This window comes from Physeter macrocephalus, chromosome 5 (assembly GCF_002837175.3).
Source record: "Physeter macrocephalus isolate SW-GA chromosome 5, ASM283717v5, whole genome shotgun sequence".
Classification (NCBI taxonomy): domain Eukaryota; kingdom Metazoa; phylum Chordata; class Mammalia; order Artiodactyla; family Physeteridae; genus Physeter; species Physeter macrocephalus.
Window position 1 is genome coordinate 42,145,216 of NC_041218.1, and position 23,421 is coordinate 42,168,636.

The window sequence follows — 23,421 nt, forward strand, 5'->3', positions numbered from 1 at the left end:
CAGTTGAATTGGGTTTGAATAGGAATATGAGTCCCTTCCTCTTTTTTCTCCTCTCTTCTCTCTAGAGCAGCATTTCTCAACTCCAGTTGTGGGCACTGTCCTGGGCATTGTAGGATGTTAGCAGCATCCCTGTCCTCTACCCACTAGATGCCAGCACCACCACCCCCAATAGTCGTGACAGCCAAAAATGTCTCCTGGCATTGCCAAATATCCTCTGGTACTCACTGTTGAAAGCTGCTGCCCTCCAGTAGACCATACTGGAGGAGGCTGTATCCTCCTGCTCCTCCACTTTCTATATATGTGATCTAGGCTGAGCCTCAGTTTCCCTATCAGTGAGGTAGGGACAATAACAGTGTTCCTTTCTCAAAGCATGGATGTCAGGACTAAGAGAGCTGATGTGTGTGGGGTGTCTGGTATCATGCCTGGAACTTATCAAGCACTCTATATATGCCAGCTAAAATCATCACCATTATTATTCTTTTCCTCTAATTTTTCCTCTTTGCAATCATAGTTTTATTCAACAGAATGGCTAGTTCAAATCAGTTATCATTAAGTCAAGTATTTGACTTGGGCCCTGGTGGCCAATCAGCCCCAGTTGAAGAGGAAGTAGAAAGGTAAACCTTTAAAGAACAGTGTCTCCCTAATGCTAGCAGTCCTGGCAGGAAGGAAGCATTCATCAGAGATGAGAGGGCATGGCCTTCGTCCTTGGCTGGCACTGATTCAATACATTCAAAGTAGTATTGATTTGGCAACATGGAAATAAAGGGGAGGAAAATTCCTCATGGCTTGGTTTGTCAGACTTAGCAAATAAAAACAGAGGATGCCCAATTAAATTTGAATTTCAAATAAATAATGAATAATTATTTAGTATAAGTATGTCCAGTACAATATTTTATTTGGCATCCCTACTTGTGGGGGGCACATGGGTTTTGATGTACAAGGCTGATACATGTTGGATGACAGCATGCAGGCATTTCTGCACAATTGATTAATCAATCACAATGCCTGCATCCCCAATTATTATTTAATTCAGTGAATAACTAAAGGCCAACCATAGCTGGTTCAGCTAATCTGCTTAAGTTGTTGAATAAGAAACTGAAACATCACATGAAACCCTTGACCACCACCTTCAGAACTCTAAACAGACTGGAGAATAATACCGTTTTTCTCTTATTCTTCTCAACATGCATCTAAAAACTTATTCTCAGGGCATCGTTTACTTCACTAGTACAAACTGCCTTGGCATTAACTCAAAGACTAATTAGGATTTTACAATTTTTCATTTCTGTCACCAGAATTGCGAGCATAATTCATGGGGCAGGATTCTAATCATGACTTGCAAGAAGCCAAAAAAAAAAAAAAAAATCAACTGAACAATTCATCAATTAAAAAAAAAAACTCCTCAAAAACCTCCTCCAATTTATTTACTCTCTAGATTAAAGCTATCAGGGAAAAAATAATCAGTAAATGCAAATAAGCATCTCTGAAAAACTGCTCAGAAGATATTGGCTGCAATTAACTCCATTGTGATGGCTGATGTAACTGCCGACCTAGCCAGAATGCGGAGAGAAACACAGAGTAGGTTGCATGTCATTTCAGCACAGCCTGTCAGATGGAGAATCCAGACTGGGGAAGAGTTTAGTGTTACTGAAGGGAATGGAATGTTCCAGAGAAGATCTGCATCTCAGGGAGGTCCCGAGAGGCTCCCTGGGGGGGTCTTTGTGGATTTGGCAGAACACTAAGCATCTGAGGGTTTAGAACACCTGAGTCATGGCATCAGTTTATTTAATTATCACAAAAACTCCTACAAAGTAGATAGCATATTTCTGTTATCAACCCCATTTTACAGATGAGAGGACTAAGGATGAGAGGTTAAGTAATTCCCTCACTCCACATAGCTAATAAGTGAGAAACCCATCATTTACATCCAGATTTAGCTTCTTACAAGTTTCTACCCCTTCCACTATTCCAATAGCTCTCAACCAGACCTCCTCAGTACTGAATTTCAGGAAGCACCATTCACATCACAGGCTATGTGAATGTTAGAACCTTGTAGTGCACAACCTGTACTACTGTACGTGATGGCCCTGATTTCCAACTTACCTACTCAACAGAACCATCTGGAAAGCCTTTAAAAATTGCTGCTGTTCAAACTTGCCCCAAGTAAAATAATCCAAGTTAAATTCAAGTAAAATAATACACAACAATGGTTTAAAAGCACTTCATCACACAGAAATTCAATCTTACGTTGGCTGTGTACAGAAGAGATGTTATGCTCCTGCTTTGACCTTCTGTTTACCCCATTCACCTCATTCCATTTATTCAACCCCTGTTTGTTGTTCTGTATTCATTTAACATCCTGGGGTGGGAAAGCTCCAGATGCAAGCAGAAGCTGGTTAAATAGATGGCAAAATAAAGATGCTGCCTGACTCCTGTGCCCAGGGACAGCCCAGATTTGAGACTTTCATTTTAGATGGGATTACATGCCGTCAGATGTGATGTTTTAAATCCATTGCTGAGTTAATAACAGCCCACATTCTGCCTCTGTCTAGTAAGGTTTGAATGGAAAGGAAGGGGCTGTCAAACGTGCAAGTGAGGACCTCTGCACTGTTGCTCTGTGTCCATCTAAGTTCCCTTTGCAAGTTTGTAAGAAGAGGTTAGTCCTTCCCGTACTGTGTGATGAAAAGGCTGCATGATCAAACAGAAGGAATTCTGGGGGTCCCTGGACAAGTTGCATCATCTATTGCCCACATCCTAGATCTAATTTCTGCACCATGAATGTCAAAGACAGCTGCAGCCTTCAGGCTGAATTTTGACAGTGAACAGCTGTGCAATTATAACATTTTATTCCATTGCACCCCTTGTATAGTAATTATCAGGCTGTTGTATAAATTTTTTGATGTATTGGTTATCATCAGTGTTAAAATCTACATTGCCATTATGTTAATTAGACCAAGGCCTTCAGACTAAAGTAAATATTAAAAGAAGTAGCTCACACATTCAAATGCAGTCTGACTCTGGGTCTTAGAATGTGTCTTTTTCCAAATTGCCACCAATGTTGTGGTATAATTGCACGCTGGTGTTTATTTTACAGTGTATCTACACTGCTCATCTCAATCAGTTACCAGGTCTCTAAACACCCCTCCTTTGCACCCCCATCCTCCTCCTCCCACCCCACATCTGTGGTTCCCAACCAGGGGCAATGTTGTCCCCCCTCCTCCTCTCCTGGAAACGTTGGCAACATCTGGAGACATTTGGGGGCTGCTGGCCTATAGTGGCTAGATGCCAGATATTCTGCTAAACATCCTGCAATGCACAGGACAGCCCACAACAAAGAATTATTCAGGACCAAATGGCAGTAGTGCTGTTAGAAACCCCGGGAGCACGTCTCAGATCCTTATCTGCCAACAGGTCTCTCTGTCCCATATTGCTTCCTCGAGGCCTTCATGTCACCTGCAGAGATATCTTTCCAAAATACAAATGTGATCTCTCTGCTTAAGACCTTCCAGGATTCCCCACCGTCCTCAAGATAGCACATAGTGCAGTGTCCTAGGCTTGTCCTCATGTCTCCTTCCTTCCATGGTTCACCGTGTTCTCCCAGTTCCTTATACTCCAGCCAGGTTGAAACGTGTGGCAGTCAGTCCCCCAAGACGCCAGCCCTGCTCATGTGCCCACAGCACTGCGAGGGTGCTCCCCCTATACCAGCGGCCGTGCTTTCCCAGCTTTGGTGTGTAGTCCAGCCACCTGGGACCTTGTTAAAATGCAGATTCTGATTCAGCAGGTCATCTGAATCTGGGGCCAGAGACTTTAGTCCTGAAAGTTCTTATACTCCAGCCAGGTTGAAACGTGTGGCAGTCAGTCCCCCAAGACGCCAGCCCTGCTCATGTGCCCACAGCACTGCGAGGGTGCTCCCCCTATACCAGCGGCCGTGCTTTCCCAGCTTTGGTGTGTAGTCCAGCCACCTGGGACCTTGTTAAAATGCAGATTCTGATTCAGCAGGTCATCTGAATCTGGGGCCAGAGACTTTAGTCCTGAAAGTTCCCAGACGGCCTCAATGCTCCTGGTTTGTGATCACACTTTCATCAGCTAGAACCTAGAGCAGTGGTTCTCAAACCTTAGTAAGCATCAGAATGACTGGGAGGCTGTGAAAACACAGATTCCTGGGACCTACCCCAGACTTTCTGATTTACTAGATTGGGGGGAGCCCATGAATTACAACTGTAACAAGTCTGCAAGCTGTACCTGGAGTTGAAAAGCATAGAGCATCTGTCTCTTCCTTCCCACCTGCCTCCTATCTGATTTCTGGATCCTCGCCTGCCTCCTCCTCCAGTTCCCAGAAAGCCATATTAATGCCTGGACCACCACAGGCATCACAGAGCATGCTAAGAGCTGGGCTATTCACCCCGACGCTCCACTAGACAGTAAGCTGCATGACAACAACGACAGTCTTTTCTGTCTCCAAATCTTGCATGCTAATCAGCGTTTTTCCTCATCCTAGAAAGTTCAGCAAGCATCCTGAAGATCCTTAAAAACCTCATTTATAACCAGAAAAGGTTACCTGTTCACCTTTGCTAGTGTCAAAATATTACCAACGCTGTTAATACCACTCACAGCCATCTGAAGGACTTTTTGGGCTAGAGGGAATCACTACAGGTTTCCCCGCTATCCAAAAGTAGAGCATTCCTATGAAGTCTTTCCTAAGGCAAAGAAGCAATTACCTTAGGACACATCTTGCTAACAGATGCACAAAATAGATTGAGATCAAGCACAGAGGCTCACAGACCCAGTTCAAAGCTATGGTGGCCTGATGCTGAGTTGCTCAGTGTTGTTTCCGGGGAAGGAGCTGGGCGGTGCCCCTCTCACTGTTCAGGGTTCTCGCTGCCTCTCCACAGGCTCCTGCAGAACAAACGATGAACGTTATTTTTGCTTTTTGCATTTTTTTTTTGTGAGAGCAAAAAACTTCTTTGGGTTTCTTTCAGTTCGTGAGTAGGTAGTAACCTAGGTCTTTCGTAGAAGCAAAGTGGTGTGAAGCGAACTTTTGAAAAGCGAACTATCTCTCCCTTTGTTGATAAATGCTGGTTCCTTACTTTTTCTACCCTGTTGATTTTTTCTTTTGTCTGAGAAAAGCATCAAGGGAACTGCAATCTTTCTAAAATCATTACTTAGTAAGAAGCCAGGGCTTTTAATTTATCCCACAGCTAGAAATGGAAACTGCTGTCTGAAAACTTATGGAAACTGCTGTCTGAAATCCCTTTGTTCAGGAAGCTTTGAGGGGCTTCATCTACACACCCCTCCTTCCCCTAGCCCTCCTCCCCCAGGGAAGGGACCTTCCTTCTTCCTTCTTCCTAAGCCAGTGTCTCTCCCGTTAGTCTTTATTTTATCTCATAACAGGAAGGAATTATTTTATTTGAAAACAGTCTTTATTTTCAAATCCTTTTTTAAAGCCACTGAGGACAGTAAGGAGAGGAACGTTGTCTGAGTAGAATGGACCAAGGTGGGCCAGACCCTTTTGGGAAGAGGTGGAAAAGAGATGAAGGTGGTACTAGCTGGCTGGGGGAGAAGGGGAAGCCTTCAGGCTGAGGAGCCGGCATGAACAAAGGCACACAGGTGGAATGAATATGGAGCGTGGAAACAGGAACAAGAGGTAAATTTAGTTAAGTAAAATAGCCCAGATTCTGGAGAAAGAAGAGTCCAGAAATCCAAACTGTGGAGCCAAGAGGAGAGGAAGGGCCTTTAGAAGTTGGAAAATCATCCCTTGAACTAAACAACTTTTTGTTTTTGTTTTTCTCTCCAGACGTATTCCAGAAGTGGTTCTGATATTTGTTCACTCCCATTTTTGGACAAGATCTGTCAGAGGATTAAATTGTACGTATACAAGTTCCCCTTCCTAAGCACTGGCAGGGGATAGCATCTTTGGTTGTCCCTGTTTTCTAATGACTAAAATGTTCTTCAAGTTAAAAGGCATCTTTCTGAAAGTGAAAGTGTTTCTTGCTCATGACTTGTACAGAAACTAGAAGACAAATTAGCTCAGAACAAATCATTTTGGAAATATACTGAATACCAGCATCTTTGAACCTCCAACCTGACTTACTGCCCCGGACTGGAATGCAGCCTGCCTGCCAGTGAGACTTGTGAGTGGCTCAGTGCATGCTTGCACCGCACCTGGGGACAGGACAGCTCCTCCTTGCTGTGTAAGATACAGACAAGGTTGGCCACCTGTTATGGCAGGGACTCTTTGAGCATCTTTAGGGCAAGGCACTCACAAGGCTGGAAAAGGACCATTTTTTCACAGAGCCCAACCTATTACCTAGAAAATCTAGCTCTGCTATGTATGAACAGGATTCCTAATACAGAGACACTGTCCAAAGTTCCCAAGCCCTCCTGTCTCCGTTTAAAATCCCATGCTCCCTCCAGCTGCACTCTGAGTCTGAGGTTATGCTGGGTGTTATAGTAATCACTGTCCAAAACATTAAAAGATGGAACAGTCCTGAGAGGCACGTTGGACTAAGAGGCAAAATAGCATAGGTCCACCTTCCACTCGGCTGCTTCCCATGTGACTGTGGCAGAGGCTGCTGCCAGGCAGTGTATGGCACTGTTCTGGGGTCCAGATGTTGAACTTTCAAGGCACTTCTGCACTGAGTTCTCACAATTCCATGAAGTAGGGATTATCGTTATTTGCATTTCGCAGAGAAGGAAACTGAGTCTTACAGAAGTAACTCCTCCCAGCCATGAGGACCCAAGATACACCCCCAGGTATATTGGACCCCACTTGTTCTTTAGAAACATCCACTTTCTTGACTCTTGTGCAACGCTGCCTCTTGAGCCAACTTTGAAGACTTGAGCCACTTAATGTCTCTGAGCTTCAGTTTCCCCATGTCTAAACTCAAGCTATAGACCCATTTGGAAAGTTTTAAAAATGCAGACTCCTTGGCCTGAGACCTGGTGGGACAGCGTGGCATGTTCCTAGGTTCCTGGTTGACTGTGTCCTCCCTAGCGTGCTCACATTCTATTTCAGGAGCCAGACCACAGATGCTACCTGTACAGATGATGCTTTAATGACTCAAAATAATGTTCCTTCACTGTGAGACATTCACAGAGACCACTCCGTCTGCCCTGGCCCCTGTTGCTTTTATTCTCACTCTCCCATAGGCAGTTCCTATCACTTGAGTGCATCCCGGTCCATCCTGGCTCTCATGGTGAGGAGTTAGAGGGAAGAACTCCCCAGAGGTGAGAGTCAGGCTGAACATCTGGACTGAGAGGCTGTATTGGTTTCCCAAGGCTGCTGTAATAAAATACCACAAGCTAGGTGGCTTGAAACAACATAAATATATTCCCTCCCAGTTCTGGAGGCTGGAAGTCTGAAAGCAAGGTGTTGGCCAGATCCCTTTGAGATTCCCTCGGGGACTCTGGGTCGAATCCTTCCTTGCCTCTTAGCTTCTGGTGGTGCCCGTCCATCCTTGGCAACCCTGGGCTTGCAGCTGTGTCATTCCAATCTCTGCTTCCCTCTTCTTATAGAGCCATCTTCCCTGTGTGTCTGTTTTTCCTTTTACAACCAGTCATATTGGATTAGGGTCCACACTTATGGCTTCATCTTAACTCAATAACATCTGCAAAGACCCTTTTTCCAAGTAAGTTCACATTCACAGGGAGCAGGGGTTAGAACTTCAACATATCTTTTTGGTAAACACAGTTCAACCCACAATAGAGGCACTTTGCCTATGTTCCTCCATCCTTCATCTCATGAGCTTCATGGACTCTAAACACATTGAACATCCCCCGTCTGCTTTGAAAGTATCTCAGGAGAGGAGGCGGCTGTGCATCTGACCCACATTCAGAGCCTCTTAGGGATGCAAGAGTTTAAAAACTTTTCCTGGTTCATCGGCCCACATAAGCTCCTGCAAGCCAACTGTGCAAAGTGTGGACTTGAATCCTGGAACAGTTATCAATCCCGCTTTTCATGAATAGAAGTGGAGGCAGAGACCATCAGGACATGAGGAGTAGAGGGGAAATATCGGACATGAAGGAAAGTGTGGGAGGCTAAGATGCAGCCAGGTCCCAAGCCCCTGACCATTTCATCATGCTTAGCTGTTGTTGAATCGAGACCCCTGTCCCCTCCTTGCTGAAAGCATCATTGCATTTTCTGTGTCAAACCAAACGTGGGCCCTCAGGACCTAAAAGGACAACTCTTCAATTGAACCACCTTTGAAAACCTGAATTCAAGAGCCTCTGTGGCCAGGGATTTTCCTGTCCCAATTTCAAAGGGAAATTTTTTCATGAAAAAGCAAAAGCAGTATGTTTTTCTTCTTTCTAAAAATCATTGTGCTTCTAGTATAATTCATACCGGGTCACGAATTATTCAGTGCTGCATGGGTTATAAAGCACATTTAAATTCAGCCTGGTTTATTCTTTTTTTTTTTTCCAGCCTCGTTTATTCTTTAAAACAACCTGTGGCTCAGTAATAATAATGACAAGTAAAAGTTATCTGATACTGTCTCTGCACCAGGAACTCTTATAAATGCAACCCTGTTAGACAGACAACATTTTTTGGTCCCCCTTTTTTTTTTTTTTTTTTTTTTTGCGGTACGCGGGCCTCTCACTGTTGTGGCCTCTCCCATCGCAGAGCACAGGCTCCAGACGCGCAGGCTCAGCGGCCATGGCTCACGGGCCCAGCCGCTCCGCAGCATGTGGGATCCTCCCGGACCGGGGCACGAACCCGCGTCCCCTGCATCGGCAGGCGGACTCCCAACCACTGTGCCACCAGGGAAGCCCGGGTCCCCTTTTTAAAGATGTAAAGCCATTTGTCCAAGGTCACAGAGCTAGTCATGGATAAATATGATGTTTGAACCCAGCAGCCTGGTTACAAAGGTCAGGCTCAGAGCCACAACATTGCCTGTCCCTTGACTCAGAGCCTCACTTTCAGATGAGCAAGTCGGTTCTAGTTTATTTAATGCTTGACCCGCTAGCACAGTCAGCAGGTGGTAGAGACAAAGACCTATGTGTCTTCTGTTACATAGTCCTTCCCTAAAATCCCCTGCAGTAAGAATGCCTTTCTGGCTCTGTGCCTCTCTTGTCCCCATCCTGTTTGGTCTAATGCCTTCAAAATACAATGGAGGTGTCTCCACCCGTGGGAAGTTTTCCAGCTCCCAGCCTAGCTTCGGTCACTTGGCTGTCCTCATCCGTACTCCGTGCTCGCTGGTGCCTACTCCTGCACCGTGTTCTCTGGCTGCTTCCCCATCAGTCTCCTACACCCACCGACAGCTCTTGGAGAGCGGGGGTACCATTTCTTGGTGAACTTTTTATCCCTGGTTCCTACCACACTGCTTAGTTTTAGTAGGGACTCTGTAGAAACAAGGGAATAAATAAAGAAAAAGCACTACTTTATTAGAAAAACAAATGTTTAGGATACCAGGCTACTACCATTGGGGCAACCAAGTTTTTGGTTGTTGTTTTGTTTTGACCAGAATTCACAGTGCCTATATACTGCCTATTTTCTGTTGTAGCAGTGGCAGGACAGGAGGGTCCCCTCTTAATAATTTATTCTTTTTATTGAATTTCCAAATGCATGAACCCACATATGTATTATTTCACATAAATTCACACAGACTACCTTATCTTACGTTAACTGTGCTTTTAATTCATCATTCTTTGCCTTTTTTCATTTGTTCCTTCTTGCCCCTGCCCTGCTCTTGCCACCCGCATCGTCCTTGTCCCCACCACAAGGTGAGCCGTGTAAACACGTCAGGATGTGTCCTCTGCTCTCATTTTATCTTACAGGGATGCACATAACGCATCCACATGCATATGAAACAGAGTCACGTTGGCCCTGGAGTACTGCCTGGGACTCAAATATGAGGCAGATACACATGGAAACTTTATTCCCCCTAGCTTTCTTTTGTTGTAATGTCCCAGTTTCATGACATAATTTTAGGCACTTTGAACTTGAATAGCTCACCATTATGTAACGAATGCCATTCAGCTGCAATCACAATTGCTCCCTGGGTCAAGCCTGCTAGCCCAACCCCAGATAGTCATAGGGCAGGGGCAGCAAGCAGGTGATTAGCTGCACCAGCCAACGTGGTAACTGGGGTTCTAGGTATTTTCACCGTAAGTTTCTCTGCCTTAGACAGCTTTGCTGCCACAAACATTTTTGCCACGTAACTAATTAGCCATGATTTTGCTGTAAAGGATAAAACAATGAAAAATAAGAGAGACATTAAGAAGGACATCATGAAACATGAAAAATGAATTACAAAATTAAAGAGACTTTATTGCTAAATTCAAAATATCTGAATATATTTAAAGTGTGTGTATATTTCATGGCAATACTGCGCAAATGACTGATCTTATTTCGTGACTTGTACATAAGCACTTGTCTTCCAGGTCTTTCATTCTTAGTATTTTACACGCTGTTTTTTCTTGTTGATTCTTCTCCTCATTTGGCATCACACTTTTTCTTTTTTGCTAAGATTTCTTCCTTCGTTAGGAAAGGTATGAGTTTCCAAATACTAGGATGCATGTTTATACCTAAGCTTTGTATTGTGTTGTGAAAGCCTCTACACTGTTGTGTGTTCTTGGCATCTTGTAACATGTCTGTTGATAAACATTCCAAAGTTGTATGGGAAATGCGAGTTCAAATCTGCAACTTTCAGGCCCTCAACCTCTTTCTCCTCCACTGTAGTGTGCTTCAAAATCAGAAACAAGTTCTTAGGGCAAATCATCATCATCTGTCATGATTTTTCTATGATATATATCAAAACAAACTATCAACCAGTCATTTTACCTTTTATGGCAAAATTGTCTTATGGCCAATTAGTTATGCAGTGAAAATGTTTACAGCAAAAATGCTTGCTGCAAAGGTGCTTACGGTAAAAATACCTAAAAATAATGGACACGCATAACTGGATGGAACACTGTGTGGCTGGGAACCTGAAAATCTGAAGAGAGTCCATGGATTGGATTCGAGATGTCTCCAGAAACTAAAATGTCATAAGAGCAGACACCTGATTTCTGTTTGCCCAATCCTAGAAACCATCCTTGGAATAACTGTTAGCATTGTACATAATAATAAAAAGAGCTAATATTCTGTAAGTACATGCTTGGCACAGGTCTTCCTTGCTTCACACGTAACAACGATATTAGTCTTTGCAACAGCCCTAGGAAGCAGGTACTGACACTGGCCCCGTTTACAAATGAGGTAACAGATGTACAAACAGATTAAATAATTTGCCCAAAGTTACATACCAAGTAGATGGCAGACCTGGGATTCAAATCCAATGAATCTAATTTCAGAACCTAGAGCTATGTTAAGGTGCTTCCCATACTTTTCCTTCCTACTAGAACACCCACACCTGTCACCCAATTACTTGCTTTGAAAATGCTTTCTCATCCTTTAGCTTTCACCTTAATATCACCTCCTTCCCTGTATAGAGTTAGAAATGTTTTCCCTCTGGGTGCACAACCCTCTTATAGAATTTTCTCCATAGCACTGTGGTTATCTGTTGATGCCTTGTTTTCCCCCACCCATCATTAAGCTCTTCTAGCATAGGAAATGCATCTTATATTCAGCCCTAATATCTAATAGGATGCCTGGCACATGCAAGGACTTCAAAAATGGCTGTGGGGCTTCCCTGGTGGCGCAGTGGTTGAGAGTCCGCCTGCTGATGCAGGGGGTGCGGGTTCGTGCCCCGGTCCGGGAGGATCCCACGTGCCGCGGAGTGGCTAGGCCTGTGGGCCGTGGCCGCTGGGCCTGCGCGTCCGGAGCCTGTGCTCCGCAGCGGGAGAGGCCACAACAGTGAGAGGCCCGCATACCGCAAAAAAAAAAAAAAAAAAAATGGCTGTGTAATGAATGAATGAATGAATGATATTTCAGCATACAACCAGATACCTGTAAGGATACACAAGGTATCAAGTTTAGATACAATTTTGCAGAAGTAATAGTAGTGAAAGTCAACAATGCTTTATCCAAAACAGAGCCAGATGTGATTTGGAATTCAGATTTTAAGAAAGTAACATATGGTGCATATACCATAACTCACCTAACACTCCCAGCACCTCCTAATCAAACAAATTTATATATCAGCAATGAAATATATGGATAGTCACACTAAATAAGGTATAGCTTATGAATTGCCTTAGACCAATTTGGGTCAAGTTTTGCCACCAAATGTGTTAGCTGCAAAGTTGAAAATAAGAAACAACTTTTGGTGTTCAGACCTGTTTGGATTTGGGGGCTATGAATAAGGGATTGTGGAGTTTATGTAAATTGCAATTTATGTGACTTATGATGACCAATCTACCCTCTCGTGTCTAGAATGTATGGTTTTGGTTCGTCACTCTAAGCCTTTAAAATAAGCAGGTAAAGGTTAATTTAATGAACTAACTTTCTAATTGTAGAGACAACTCATTGTTCCTTCCTTCAGGGACAAACTCTCATCCCTGAGATGGCAAAGGTGGAAAGGGGTAGCTTTGTCATCCTCAGCGAGGCCTTTTACCCAGAACCTTTTCTCAGACTGAAAATATGGCTCTTTGGGTCTGTTCGTCCTCTTTCTCTCTCTCCATCTCCCTCTCCCTCTCCCTCTGTGTCTTCCCTCCTTTTCTCATCTAGAAACATAAAATAGCTATCCAAGAGGTCAAATAACATGGGAGAAAACTACCTAGTCTTACAGGAGATGTCATCTCCCAAGAGGTCTATTAATGTGGACTTGTGGTGGGTCCACCATCTCAGAGCTCATAAGACAGGCTCCATACCACCAATTAGGCTCCATACTGGCTCTGGCTCAATTCATTTGACTTGAGACTCTCAGAACTGATGAGAATCTCTTTTTTTTTGCGGTACGCGGGCCTCTCACTGTTGTGGTCCCTCCCGTTGCGGAGCACAGGCTCCAGACGCGCAGGTTCAGCGGTCATGGCTCATGGGCCCAGCCACTCCGCGGCATGTGGGATCTTCCCGGCCCGGGGCACGGACCCATGTCCCCTGCATCGGCAGGCGGACTGTCAACCACTGCGCCACCAGGGAAGCGGCACGAACCCATGTCCCCTGCATCGGCAGGCGGACTGTCAACCACTGCGCCACCAGGGAAGCCCTAGGTCCTTAATTTTATTTTTAGAATGGGGTTCTGTCACATAAACTCAACACAGCCATATCTAAAAATGTCTCTATTTGTTTTCACAAACACCGTTTGTTTTTTCTTAGCTCACCAGGTGTTTTGTTTTTTTTCTTCTAGGGCTATACAAAATTCTTTACCATTCAAAGATGTAGATTCAGACAAATACAGTGTTTTCCCAGTAAGTATCGTTAAGACTAACCAGATGTTCTCTAAATATCGCGTCGCTTCCTATAAATTTCTTTCCTTTAATAAGGCAAGATTGAATGCCATTTGAGTGTATTATTAATGTGATAATACACCATTTTATGATGTTTACAGACTTTTTGGTATCTTACTAATACATGGACCATCAAAGTGGATCTTAGTCCTAGACTGTTTTGGCTTCCTGAAGCCATTCCCAGCTGGAATTCTCCACGGGGATAACAGTTATCTTGAAATGTGTTGGGAATTATTTTCAAAATTCTTAAACGTATTTTAACTTACTTTTTTAAAGTGTGTGTGTGTGTTTATGTCTGTGTACACATGTTAGATTTAGAACAGTTAGGCTGTCAGAGTGTTCTCTGCGAAATTCAACAAGCAAGCAACAGATGTTACAAACTCTCCAAAGTAGGTGGGATCTCAAATACTCTACCTGGGAACGTGAGAAATAGAAACATTGTTTGACATTATCATGACTCTTGATTCTTTCAAATCAGACATGTCAAAAATATAATAAATCCATACAACTAACCAGTTTGGCTAGAGGTTTTTAAAATTATCCAGCAAAATGATTAATCACTGGACCCAATAAACCAATTGTTTTGGAGCCTTTGATAGAGAAAGTTCAGGGAGTTGGATGGTCCTGCTCTTTGTGGAAGTGCACATAGACACATACACATGAACACATGTACACAGACACGTGTATAAAACATGCATTCACATAACAACCCATGTGATTGCATACGTGCACACATAATGCACATTCACACACATGCACCCCCATACACTCACATATCAGCACGCACCCGACAACACATATACACACACGTACACACACTCTCACATACACACACACTTCATCTGTGATTGGCCCTGGTACCATATTACATTTCACCTCACACAGGAGGTCTTAGCATATCATCTTAATTTTCTTAGTGATCTCTAGTGTTCCTAGACTATATTTGGATTTAAAGTGGCAGATGTCAGTATCCCTCAGACAGCTCTGATTGGCCTTCACTGTGGATAATGTCAAAGCAGAACTGACCCTTCCTGTGTGTGCTCTTCAATTTCAGACACTGCGGGGCTCTCACTGGCGAGGGAGAGACTGTAACGACAGCAACAAGATGGCATACCCAGGCAGAAGGTAACGGTCTCTGCTGGTCACTCATGTTGAAAATTACCTTCTGAAAAGGAGGCAGAAGGCATAATTATCTCCCTCAGCCTAGGGGATTCATGCTTACAGAGAGAAGGGACCTCCATGTACTAATTGAAGTAAAGCTCAATGAAAAAACAGTGTTTGTTCATTCATTTGCCCAAAACATGCTCATCGAGCGTTGCCAAGCACTCTGCATCATGTTGGGTGGTAAACAAATAGAAATAGGCCTCCTCTCGAGGAGTTTACAGTCTAGTGGGAGAAACACGTGAGTAGACAGGTTATTGTGGACGTTTATCCATCCTCCTGCACAAGTTCTACAGGCAGCCCTGGGCCCAGAAAGAGTATCCTCTTCCACCAGGAAGAGGGCGATGGGGGCAGAGAGTAGAGCACACGTCACATTTTAGTCCCAGGCTGATGTTCAGTCAATCACATCTCAGACTTCAAACTGGGTATGCCAGCCTTCATCTTAGCTGTGACTACAGTGCTGAAGCATTAACCAGATGTTTGGGACTTTAGAGGCATAACTTTAATGGTGTCACCTATCTAAATGAAATGGACTGCAGATGTGTTCATTATTCTCATCAGCATCATTCCACAACAATACCTCCCATGAATATAGTCAATTGTGAAAAGACTGCATTTGGTCCACAGTTCCCAGCAAACATCCAAAGGCAAGAGAATGGTAAAGAGGCCAAGTGAGGCTTCTGTGTGCCACAACACACAGTGTTGTGTGGCACTTTACCCTGAAGAAACTGTTGTCTATCGAAGACACTTAGTGTAGCACTCATTCATTCATTCCTTCATTTGTGAAGCTGACATTCAGAGTGATAAATACATGCCGAAGACCAATGTTGATGTTTTCTTCATAGGCCAGACAACTGGGATACACATCAGGATTCAAACTGTAATGGCATTTGGGTAAGTGACTAAATTCAAATTTAACCCTGTTCTCTTGCTTTCCGCCCTCCTTAAAAGCCCATTGCCTGTTTGCTTCAGTCAGACCTAAGGAAGAAGATGGTAGACTACAGCAACTCTTTTTCTAATGTTTGGAAGAGGGGCATAGAATCCAATCACATGTGAAGAGTGTCCATGATGTAATAAGAGTTGAGGCTGTGTCTGTCACAGCCACTATAAATCTTGCTTAAGGTCATTCACATCTAATCCTTTTATTCTGTTTCGAACAGTGTGAAATTAAATGGAGAGTGGTGTTAGCAAAGTTTTATAGCAACCAAAACAGCTATTGGAGCAAACCGCATGCTGTCACCATTTCATTGCAGCCATTTTTTTCTATTTCATAAGGCTAGTCAGGCAGAGTGGAAGTTACCTCTAGTTACCCCACTACCCACATCCTGAGGCATCTAATGCTGGTGCCCCAGTTCCCTATGAATAATAAATTAGCAGCTTCCAGGTAGAGAAAAGGGAAGGAAAGAGAAAAGCCAAACACTTAATCTTAGCACGGCAATGGCGGCAGACCCAGTTTTGTGAGGTCTTGAGCTTATAGGATTTGAGGGGTCCTCATGAAGAAAAAGAATACCAAATACAAATACAAAATCAAGAATAAAAGTATAATTAATTAGAACAATAAAATAAATCTTAACAAATTCCTGGAGTCTTAGAAATTCAGGTCCCTTTCTTCTGAGATCTCTTTTCCAATTTACCAGGAGTGCTTATGTAGAAATATTGTTCTGAGTGCAGCCTGGCTCCTCTCCACCTAAAACACTCTATAGCTCCCAGCTGCTCCCAGCACTCACACAGCCAGGGATCGTACAAACAAGGAGACTTGAAGTTTAAGATTCCCCAGCTTCAAGATAAATTGCCCCTGAATGGTTGCCTAATTTGTCTGCTTGGATGAAGAGGAGAAAGTTTCTGTAAATAGTTTCCTCTCTCCAGGACACTGACGGTCCATTTCTTCTGAGATATGGAGAGCAAGACAGATTGTATCCTGGTATAGCCCTACCTACGCACCCTATCATCAGTCACACTGCCTTTTCATGAGGAGGGGAAGACATGTCCCCTAGATCTTAAGGTGTCAAGGTGTCAAGACCCCCAAGGCAGCTCTTGTTCGATAAAGTCAAGCTTAGTTGTCATGTTGGAGGACATGGGGGGTTATTAGTGTGTGAAGCTGCTGTCTTGGTTCCATGACCCCATCCCTGCCTCTGACATGGGAGCCCACCTACATAAGGAAGGCCAATAAGAGACTGTGCTAGACCAGTGGAAATCCACCAGGAGCCCAGGGAGCCAAGACTCAGAGTTTATCATCAGTAACAGGAGAAAGACACATGACCTTCATACCTATCCCTTTCCATGGAGGAAAAATGACTCCCAGAATCACAAAATCATAAACTCAGAGAGGACTTTACAATCTCTAAGTCCAACATTTCCCAAACCGTGCCCAAGAACTCCAGTGTTGAGTGGGAGGTTAAGAGGTAGGGGAGGAGAGGCGCTCTAGCAAAGTTTGGAAAGTACTGGGTCAAATAAGCCTGAACGGTTTTCTTTACTTCCGAATTTCTCAGCATCTTTAATGTTTTAATGCACGTTGGGAGTCCCCAAGACCAAGACAGTGAACACACTGTTTCCAGTACATCTCTGACCATCAGGTTCTTTCTTCCTAGAATACTGTTAATATCATTAATATCTAGTGGAATGCCAGTGCTCTCCAGACCAGAGTTTGGCAAACAAAAGAAAGAAAAAATTATATATATATATATATTTTTAAACTTTTTTAAAGTTATCCAGGCTCTGCTCAAACCTTCCAAGGACCAGCTGCTCCACTAATGCACAGACTTAGCTTTAAGTGTTAGGAAGTGCCCTCAGCTGTGTTAACTCTGTCCCACTCACAGGCTCAACCTCACTTCTGGGTTTCTCAGTCTCATCATATCAACATTTGGAATCATTCTTTATGGTTTGGGCTGCCTTGTAAATTGTATGATGGTCAGTAGCATCCCTGCCTCTCCCCAGTAAATGCCGGTAGCTCCCCCTCCCCCCAATGTAACAACCAAAGATGTCTCCAGGCATTGCCAAATGTCCCTTCGGATGGCTGTGGGGAAGGGGTGGGGGAGGGGTGCCTCAAAATCAGCCCTGTTGAGAATCTCTGCTCTAGAAGCATCAACCCTAAGGCACTGGAGGTGTCAGGACACTTAGAGCTCCAACTCAGAGACTGCTGAACCCACTCTGCCCCTTTGTCCCAGTCACTGAATGGACCCTCGGGGCTCCCTCCGGGTGATACTACCAGCACTCAGAGCCCTGCCCTGCATCCTTCTGATGGTCCGGTTTCTGGATCTCTCCTTATTCCTGCCCCCAGTTCCTTAAAGCCCAATTCACTTACTTAGGATGTTGCTATGCTGGATTAAGGGCTCAAGAGACTTTAAAGGATTTTATCTACTGATTTGTTTTTGTGCTTTTAAAGCCATTTGGGAAGGATTTCGTGTTTGTGTCTCATAAATTTAAAAGCAAGCTGCTAATTTCATCATTTCTCTTAAAGGGTGTTGATCCAAAAGATGGAATTCCATACGAGAAGAAATTCTGTGAAGGTATGAATTATAAAAGTCAGTGTACTTATTCCAATAGAATATTCTTTTCTAATCTGAGTCAGATTGAAGCAAACAGACCATCCAAGTGAGGAAGTGCATGATGCTACAACATAATGTTGACCAATTTACATTTATTTTCGTGACAAATTAGAAAATGACATGAAAAAGATTATAGAGAAATGAGGCAGAATCAAGACAAAGCAAAACTGAATTTGTTAGTTGATTCCTTTTTTGGGGAATTGGAAACTTTAATGATAATATTAGAAAAGGCTGTAAGATAGATAACAGGGTAACTGAAATCCAGCACTTCTCCAAATAAAAAAATAAGTGGAGGTGATAATTTTCAGTCTTCTCTGTGTCCTCAATACACTACAAGGTCAGACGTCTAGACTTGTACTGACAGAGTCCTTGTGTCAGCTGGGCTAAAGACTCATATCTGGGTGACTTGAGGGAGACCTCCAAGCAATAGCCATTGAGAGTTCCCAAAAATACCTGAGCAAAGCTCTGTATTCTAAATGCCCAATGCCACATACACCTGGGCTACCAGTGTTCTTAGGAGGAACCTATTACCACCCCCACAGTACTGAAAACATGGTCCTGGTGATGCCCAAAGAGTCTCAAACAAGACCCTGTGGTAGCATCACTGTTTTATGTTTAGACAATGCTTTCCCCTAACATTTAGAAGCATTTCATTCATTCATTCATTCATTCATTCAACAGATATTTCCTGAACACCTATTCCTATTATGCACCAAGGGCTATACTTGGCTCTGAGTTTTTATGGGCAGACATCATACAGTCCTTGCCCTCAATCAGCTTAAAGTCTAATTGTCTGTAAGCTATTAGAAGGACAGGATGGAGGTAGAAAATGTAAGGACCTGACACATAATAATACAGTTTAGAAATGCTTGTTGGTTGAATAAAGGAATGCATTAACAAATAGACAAATGAATAAGTAAACTCAGATCTAAGTGAAATCCTGGTGTGAGGCTCTGGGTTCACTGTGGGAAGCCTCTTGGATTCCCCAAATCCCAACCCCTCCTCAATGTCCTGGGCCTTCTCAGTCCCCACTTGTGTGGCCAAGTGCTGGCTGTCACAAAGTCCCGAGATAGGGAGCCGCTGGAGTGAGGCTGGGCCATCCTCGGCTTGATTTGGGGCCTTTGGAGGTGGAGGAAGTAGGCTCTCCTCTCTGACTCTGAGAGGCACTGATTGATTCTTTCAGGATCTTAAGGGATTTGGAAGAGTTCGTGCATCACCCATGGATGAATGATCCGTGTAGATGGGCCTTAGAATCAGATTAAGTGATTCTTAACCTCCAAACATATAGGGCTGCATAGAGATTTTATCTCTCCGTCTCCCCACTAATCAGCCATAATTGTCCATCCAGTGCTTTTGTATATATAGATTAAGGACATTAAAAGACCATAACGTCTTTGAAAAAAATCAAAATTGCTCCATGAGATTACTAATTCCTAAAGTGGATATTAACAGAAATGCATGTGTTTTCCAAGAAAACAATTTTCAGAACCAAAATTTAGGGCATATTTCTGAGTTCAGATAAAGTTTTGTTGCTTTTATTCATCTAGCATTCACTCAAGATGTTGCACAGGAGTTTGTTTTATGCTGAGCTAGGAAGCACACCTGTATCTGTACAGCTTAGCTGGCAGTTTCAATGGCCTGGAAATCTCATTCCGCTCCTAAATGCTATGTCCCTCACTCTCCAACACTCGAAAAGTGACAATGCATCACTGTTATGATGCTCTATGCACAGAATACACACCAGGGTATGTGCTCACCTAACTACCCAATCTGGAGGCTCCAAACTACTTGAGTGCATAAATAATGCAAATAAATTGTGCCACCTAGGTTCACAGCCCAGGGGAATCATTTTGCTGGGAGACTCAGCTGGGGCTCATTTTCACATCCCTCCCGATTGGATCACAGCTTCACAGATGTCTTTGGTAAGTAATTTTGGCAGTAATCATGCGGGATGTGCTGGCCTCTGTGTTTGTTTCCCCCTTGCTCTCTATAAATGTGATGCCAGATCCAAACAGGTGCAAATTTCCCTTCTCAGCACAATCTGCCATCAAAGGCACATCCACAGCCATTTCAGTTCAGTTCAGTTCAAACACTGTGATAAGAACAACAGGCTCATAACAAGAGCTATCTCATCCATTAGAGAAGGAGGATGGTGCCCCTGCCGGGTGGAAAGGAAACTTGGGCATAGTGGGGAAGCCCTTGTTGTACAGCCACCTCGGGATGTAGTTGTCTCTTCAACCTCCTATAAAATGAGAACGCTGATCCAGGGAAGTTAAACTACAAGAATTATACATTCTTCTTTGATCCCTTTTCTCACACTGAAGAAATCAGACACGAACCTGAATACTCTCTGATGGAACCTCTCCCAAGTTCTAAAACTGGGCAAACACAGACCTCCCTTGTAAGATGAGCAAACAGAGAAACATTTGAACATAGAAAAAATGTTCATGGTCTCCAAAGAAAAGAACTCTTGAAAAAAGCTTGCTACAGGAAAGTGAATTTTGTAAGATATTAAATCCAGATTCTCAACAATAATGTGAGGAGATTATACTCATGAAAAAGGAACAATCTGAGGTTAGGGAAGACTACTTTTAGGTGAAACAATAATGGCCTGATGTAAAAATGCGATGGCCATACTGACTAGCAAGTTGGACAATGTAAAAAACAGGGTGAGAAAACCAGTCAGCCAAATTCTGGAACTCACATAAGAGGCATATAGGGTAAGTCCAGGAGATTGAATAGGAAACCCGGGAGAAGAGAACACATCAGACAGAGAGGAAGTGGTGACCAAATAAACAACAAAAGATAATTTTCTTGAGTTGAAGAAATCCTTGACTTTAATCCAAAACCCCACTGAACTCCAGAGAATATAAAAGAGACTCTCCTCATCATGTCTTGCTTTTCCATTATATTCCAAATATAAAGAAAAATCTTGCAATCATTCAGCCCAACAAACAACCAGGGGACATACTAGGAGGAAAAATCCTTTTGACATCAGACTTATCTTTCAGTGATAAATTTCAGAAAATAGTGGAATGGCCTCTACAACATTTTGAGGATTGTGTGTCAAAACTGCTCCAGCTGCCAAGATATGGTTCCTACATGAAGGCCACAGAAACATATTCTCAGTCATTCAAATATTCAGAACATATAACAGATTTATGCTTTCCTGAAAAAGATTATTTTAAGAAGTATTCCAATCTCTCTGAGCATGGTATTATAAAAGCAAGGCCAAAAAAAAGTATTACTAGATTTAATTACATGAAATCTTCAAATGTATACAATGTCCAAAAATTCATAAAATTAAAAGACAAATGAAAAACTAGAGCAATATTTATAACATATAAGACAAGATTTAAATTCTCTAATAACAGAGTTCCTGCATATCAATAAGGAAAAAACAATTTAATTTTTTAATGATCAAGAACGTGACCAATAAATATAAAACAGTTTCATCTTCAGTAGTAATCAAAGAAAAACAAATTAAAATAACAATGAGGTATCATCTATCATCTGTCAAATAAGCAAAGGTTAAAAAGTGATAAAGGCCTACTTTTAGCAAGAATATGGTGAAAGGGACATGTTCCTTCACCACTAATGAGAGTTTAAGTTGCTAGAACTTCTCTGACAGGCAACTTGACAATATGTATAAAGTGACGTTATAACGTTTGTGATTTTAACAAGTAATTCTGCTTCTGAAAGTTCCTCTTTAAAACTAAGCAGTCATTTGCTCGAGAATCTATGTACATGAGTATTCATCAAAGAGTTATTTATAAGAGCAAAAATGAAAAAAGAAATTCAAAAAAAAATATAGGGGATTAGGGGTGGAGTCAAGATGGCATACTAGGAGGATGCGGAATTTGCGTCTCCTCACAACTAGGGCACCTACCAGGCACTGGTGGGGGACCACAGAAACCTAAGGGGATGGGAGGAACCCCCAGAAACCGGTGATCTCTCCTTTTGGCTTGTTGCCCCCCCCCCTTTTTTTTCCCTTTTTTCTGCTTTGGTTTTATTTTACCTTGTTGCAGTTGTTTCAATTATAGTTTTATTTTTCCTACTATATTTTTTATCTTTCTAATTTTATTTTGTTTTTTATTCTTTGATGTTGTACTGCTCCTTTATTCCTTTTTTTTTTTACCGTGCCACGAAGCTTGCGGGATCTTGGTTCCCAGGCCAGAGGCTGGGCCGGAGCTCCTGTGTTGGGAGCTCCAAGTCCAAACCGCTGGACTAACAGAGAACCTCAGACTCCAGGGAATATCAATCGGAGTGAGGCCTCCCAGAGGTCCTCATCTCAGCACCAAGACCCAGCTCTAACCAAATGCAAAAACTCCAGCACTGGACGCCTCAGGCCAAACAACCAGTAAGACAGGAACACAGCCCCACCCAAAAAAAGAAAGAAACGACAAAAAAATATGTTACAGATGAAAGAGCAAGGTAAAAACCTACAAGACCAAATAAATGAAGATGAATAGGCAAACTACCTGAAAAAGAATTCAGAGTAATGATAGTAAAGATGATCCAAAATCTCAGAAACAGAATGGAGAAGATACAAGAAACATTTAACAAGGATATAGAAGAACTAAAGAGCAAACAAACAATGATGAAAAACACAATTACTGAAATTAAAAACACTCTACAAGGAATCAATAACATAATAACTGAGGTAGAAGAAAGGATAAGTGAGCTGGAAGATAAAATGGTGGAAATAACTGCCAGGGAGCCGAATAAAGAAAAAAGAATGAAAATAATTGAGGACAGTCTCAGAGGCTTCTAGTCCAACATTAAACGCACCAACATTCGAATTATAGGGGTCCCAGAAAGAGGAGAAAAAGAAAGGGTCTGAGAAAATATTTGAAGAGATTATAGTAGAAAACTTCCCTAACGTGGGAAAGGAAATAGTCAATCAAGTCCAGGAAGCACAGAGAGTACCATACAGGATGAATCCAAAGAGAAACATGCCGAGACACATATTAATCAAACTATCAAAAATTAAATACAAAGAAAAAATATTAAAAGCAGCAAGGGAAAAGCAACAAATAACTACAAGGGAATCCCCATAAGGTTAACAGCTGATTTTTCAGCAGAAACTCTGCAAGCCAAAAGGAGTGGTAAACATATTTAAAGTGATGAAAGGGAAAAACCTACAACCAAGATTACTCTACCCTGCAAAGGTCTCATTCAGATTTGACGGATAAATTAAAACCTTTACAGGCAAGCAAAACCTAAGAGAATTCAGCACCACCAAACCAGCTTTACAACAAATGCTAAAGGAACGTCTCTAGGCAGGAAACAAAAGAGAAGGAAAAGACCTAAAATAACAAACCCAAAACAATTTAGAAAATGATAATAGGAACATACATATTGAAAATTACCTTAAATGTAAATGGATTAA

The 23,421-nt window shown here is 42.6% G+C and overlaps 1 protein-coding gene across 6 annotated transcripts in view; it reads left to right on the forward strand.

The window, feature by feature from the left end:
• The window catches only part of AOAH (acyloxyacyl hydrolase), a 191,919-nt gene that overhangs the window by 69,648 nt on the left and 98,850 nt on the right, over positions 1-23,421 (forward strand). For all 6 annotated transcript variants that reach the window (XR_003679783.2, XR_008617356.1, XR_003679784.2 and 3 more), the window contains 6 exons: positions 5,795-5,865; positions 13,224-13,284; positions 14,378-14,448; positions 15,330-15,378; positions 17,942-17,990; positions 19,857-19,951. Coding sequence is in view for 2 of the 6 variants with exons in the window: in XM_024130149.3 (XP_023985917.1) it covers positions 5,795-5,865; positions 13,224-13,284; positions 14,378-14,448; positions 15,330-15,378; positions 17,942-17,990; positions 19,857-19,951 (396 nt within the window). In the remaining 4 variants the exon portion in view is untranslated. The remainder of the gene's footprint in view (positions 1-5,794; positions 5,866-13,223; positions 13,285-14,377; positions 14,449-15,329; positions 15,379-17,941; positions 17,991-19,856; positions 19,952-23,421) is intronic.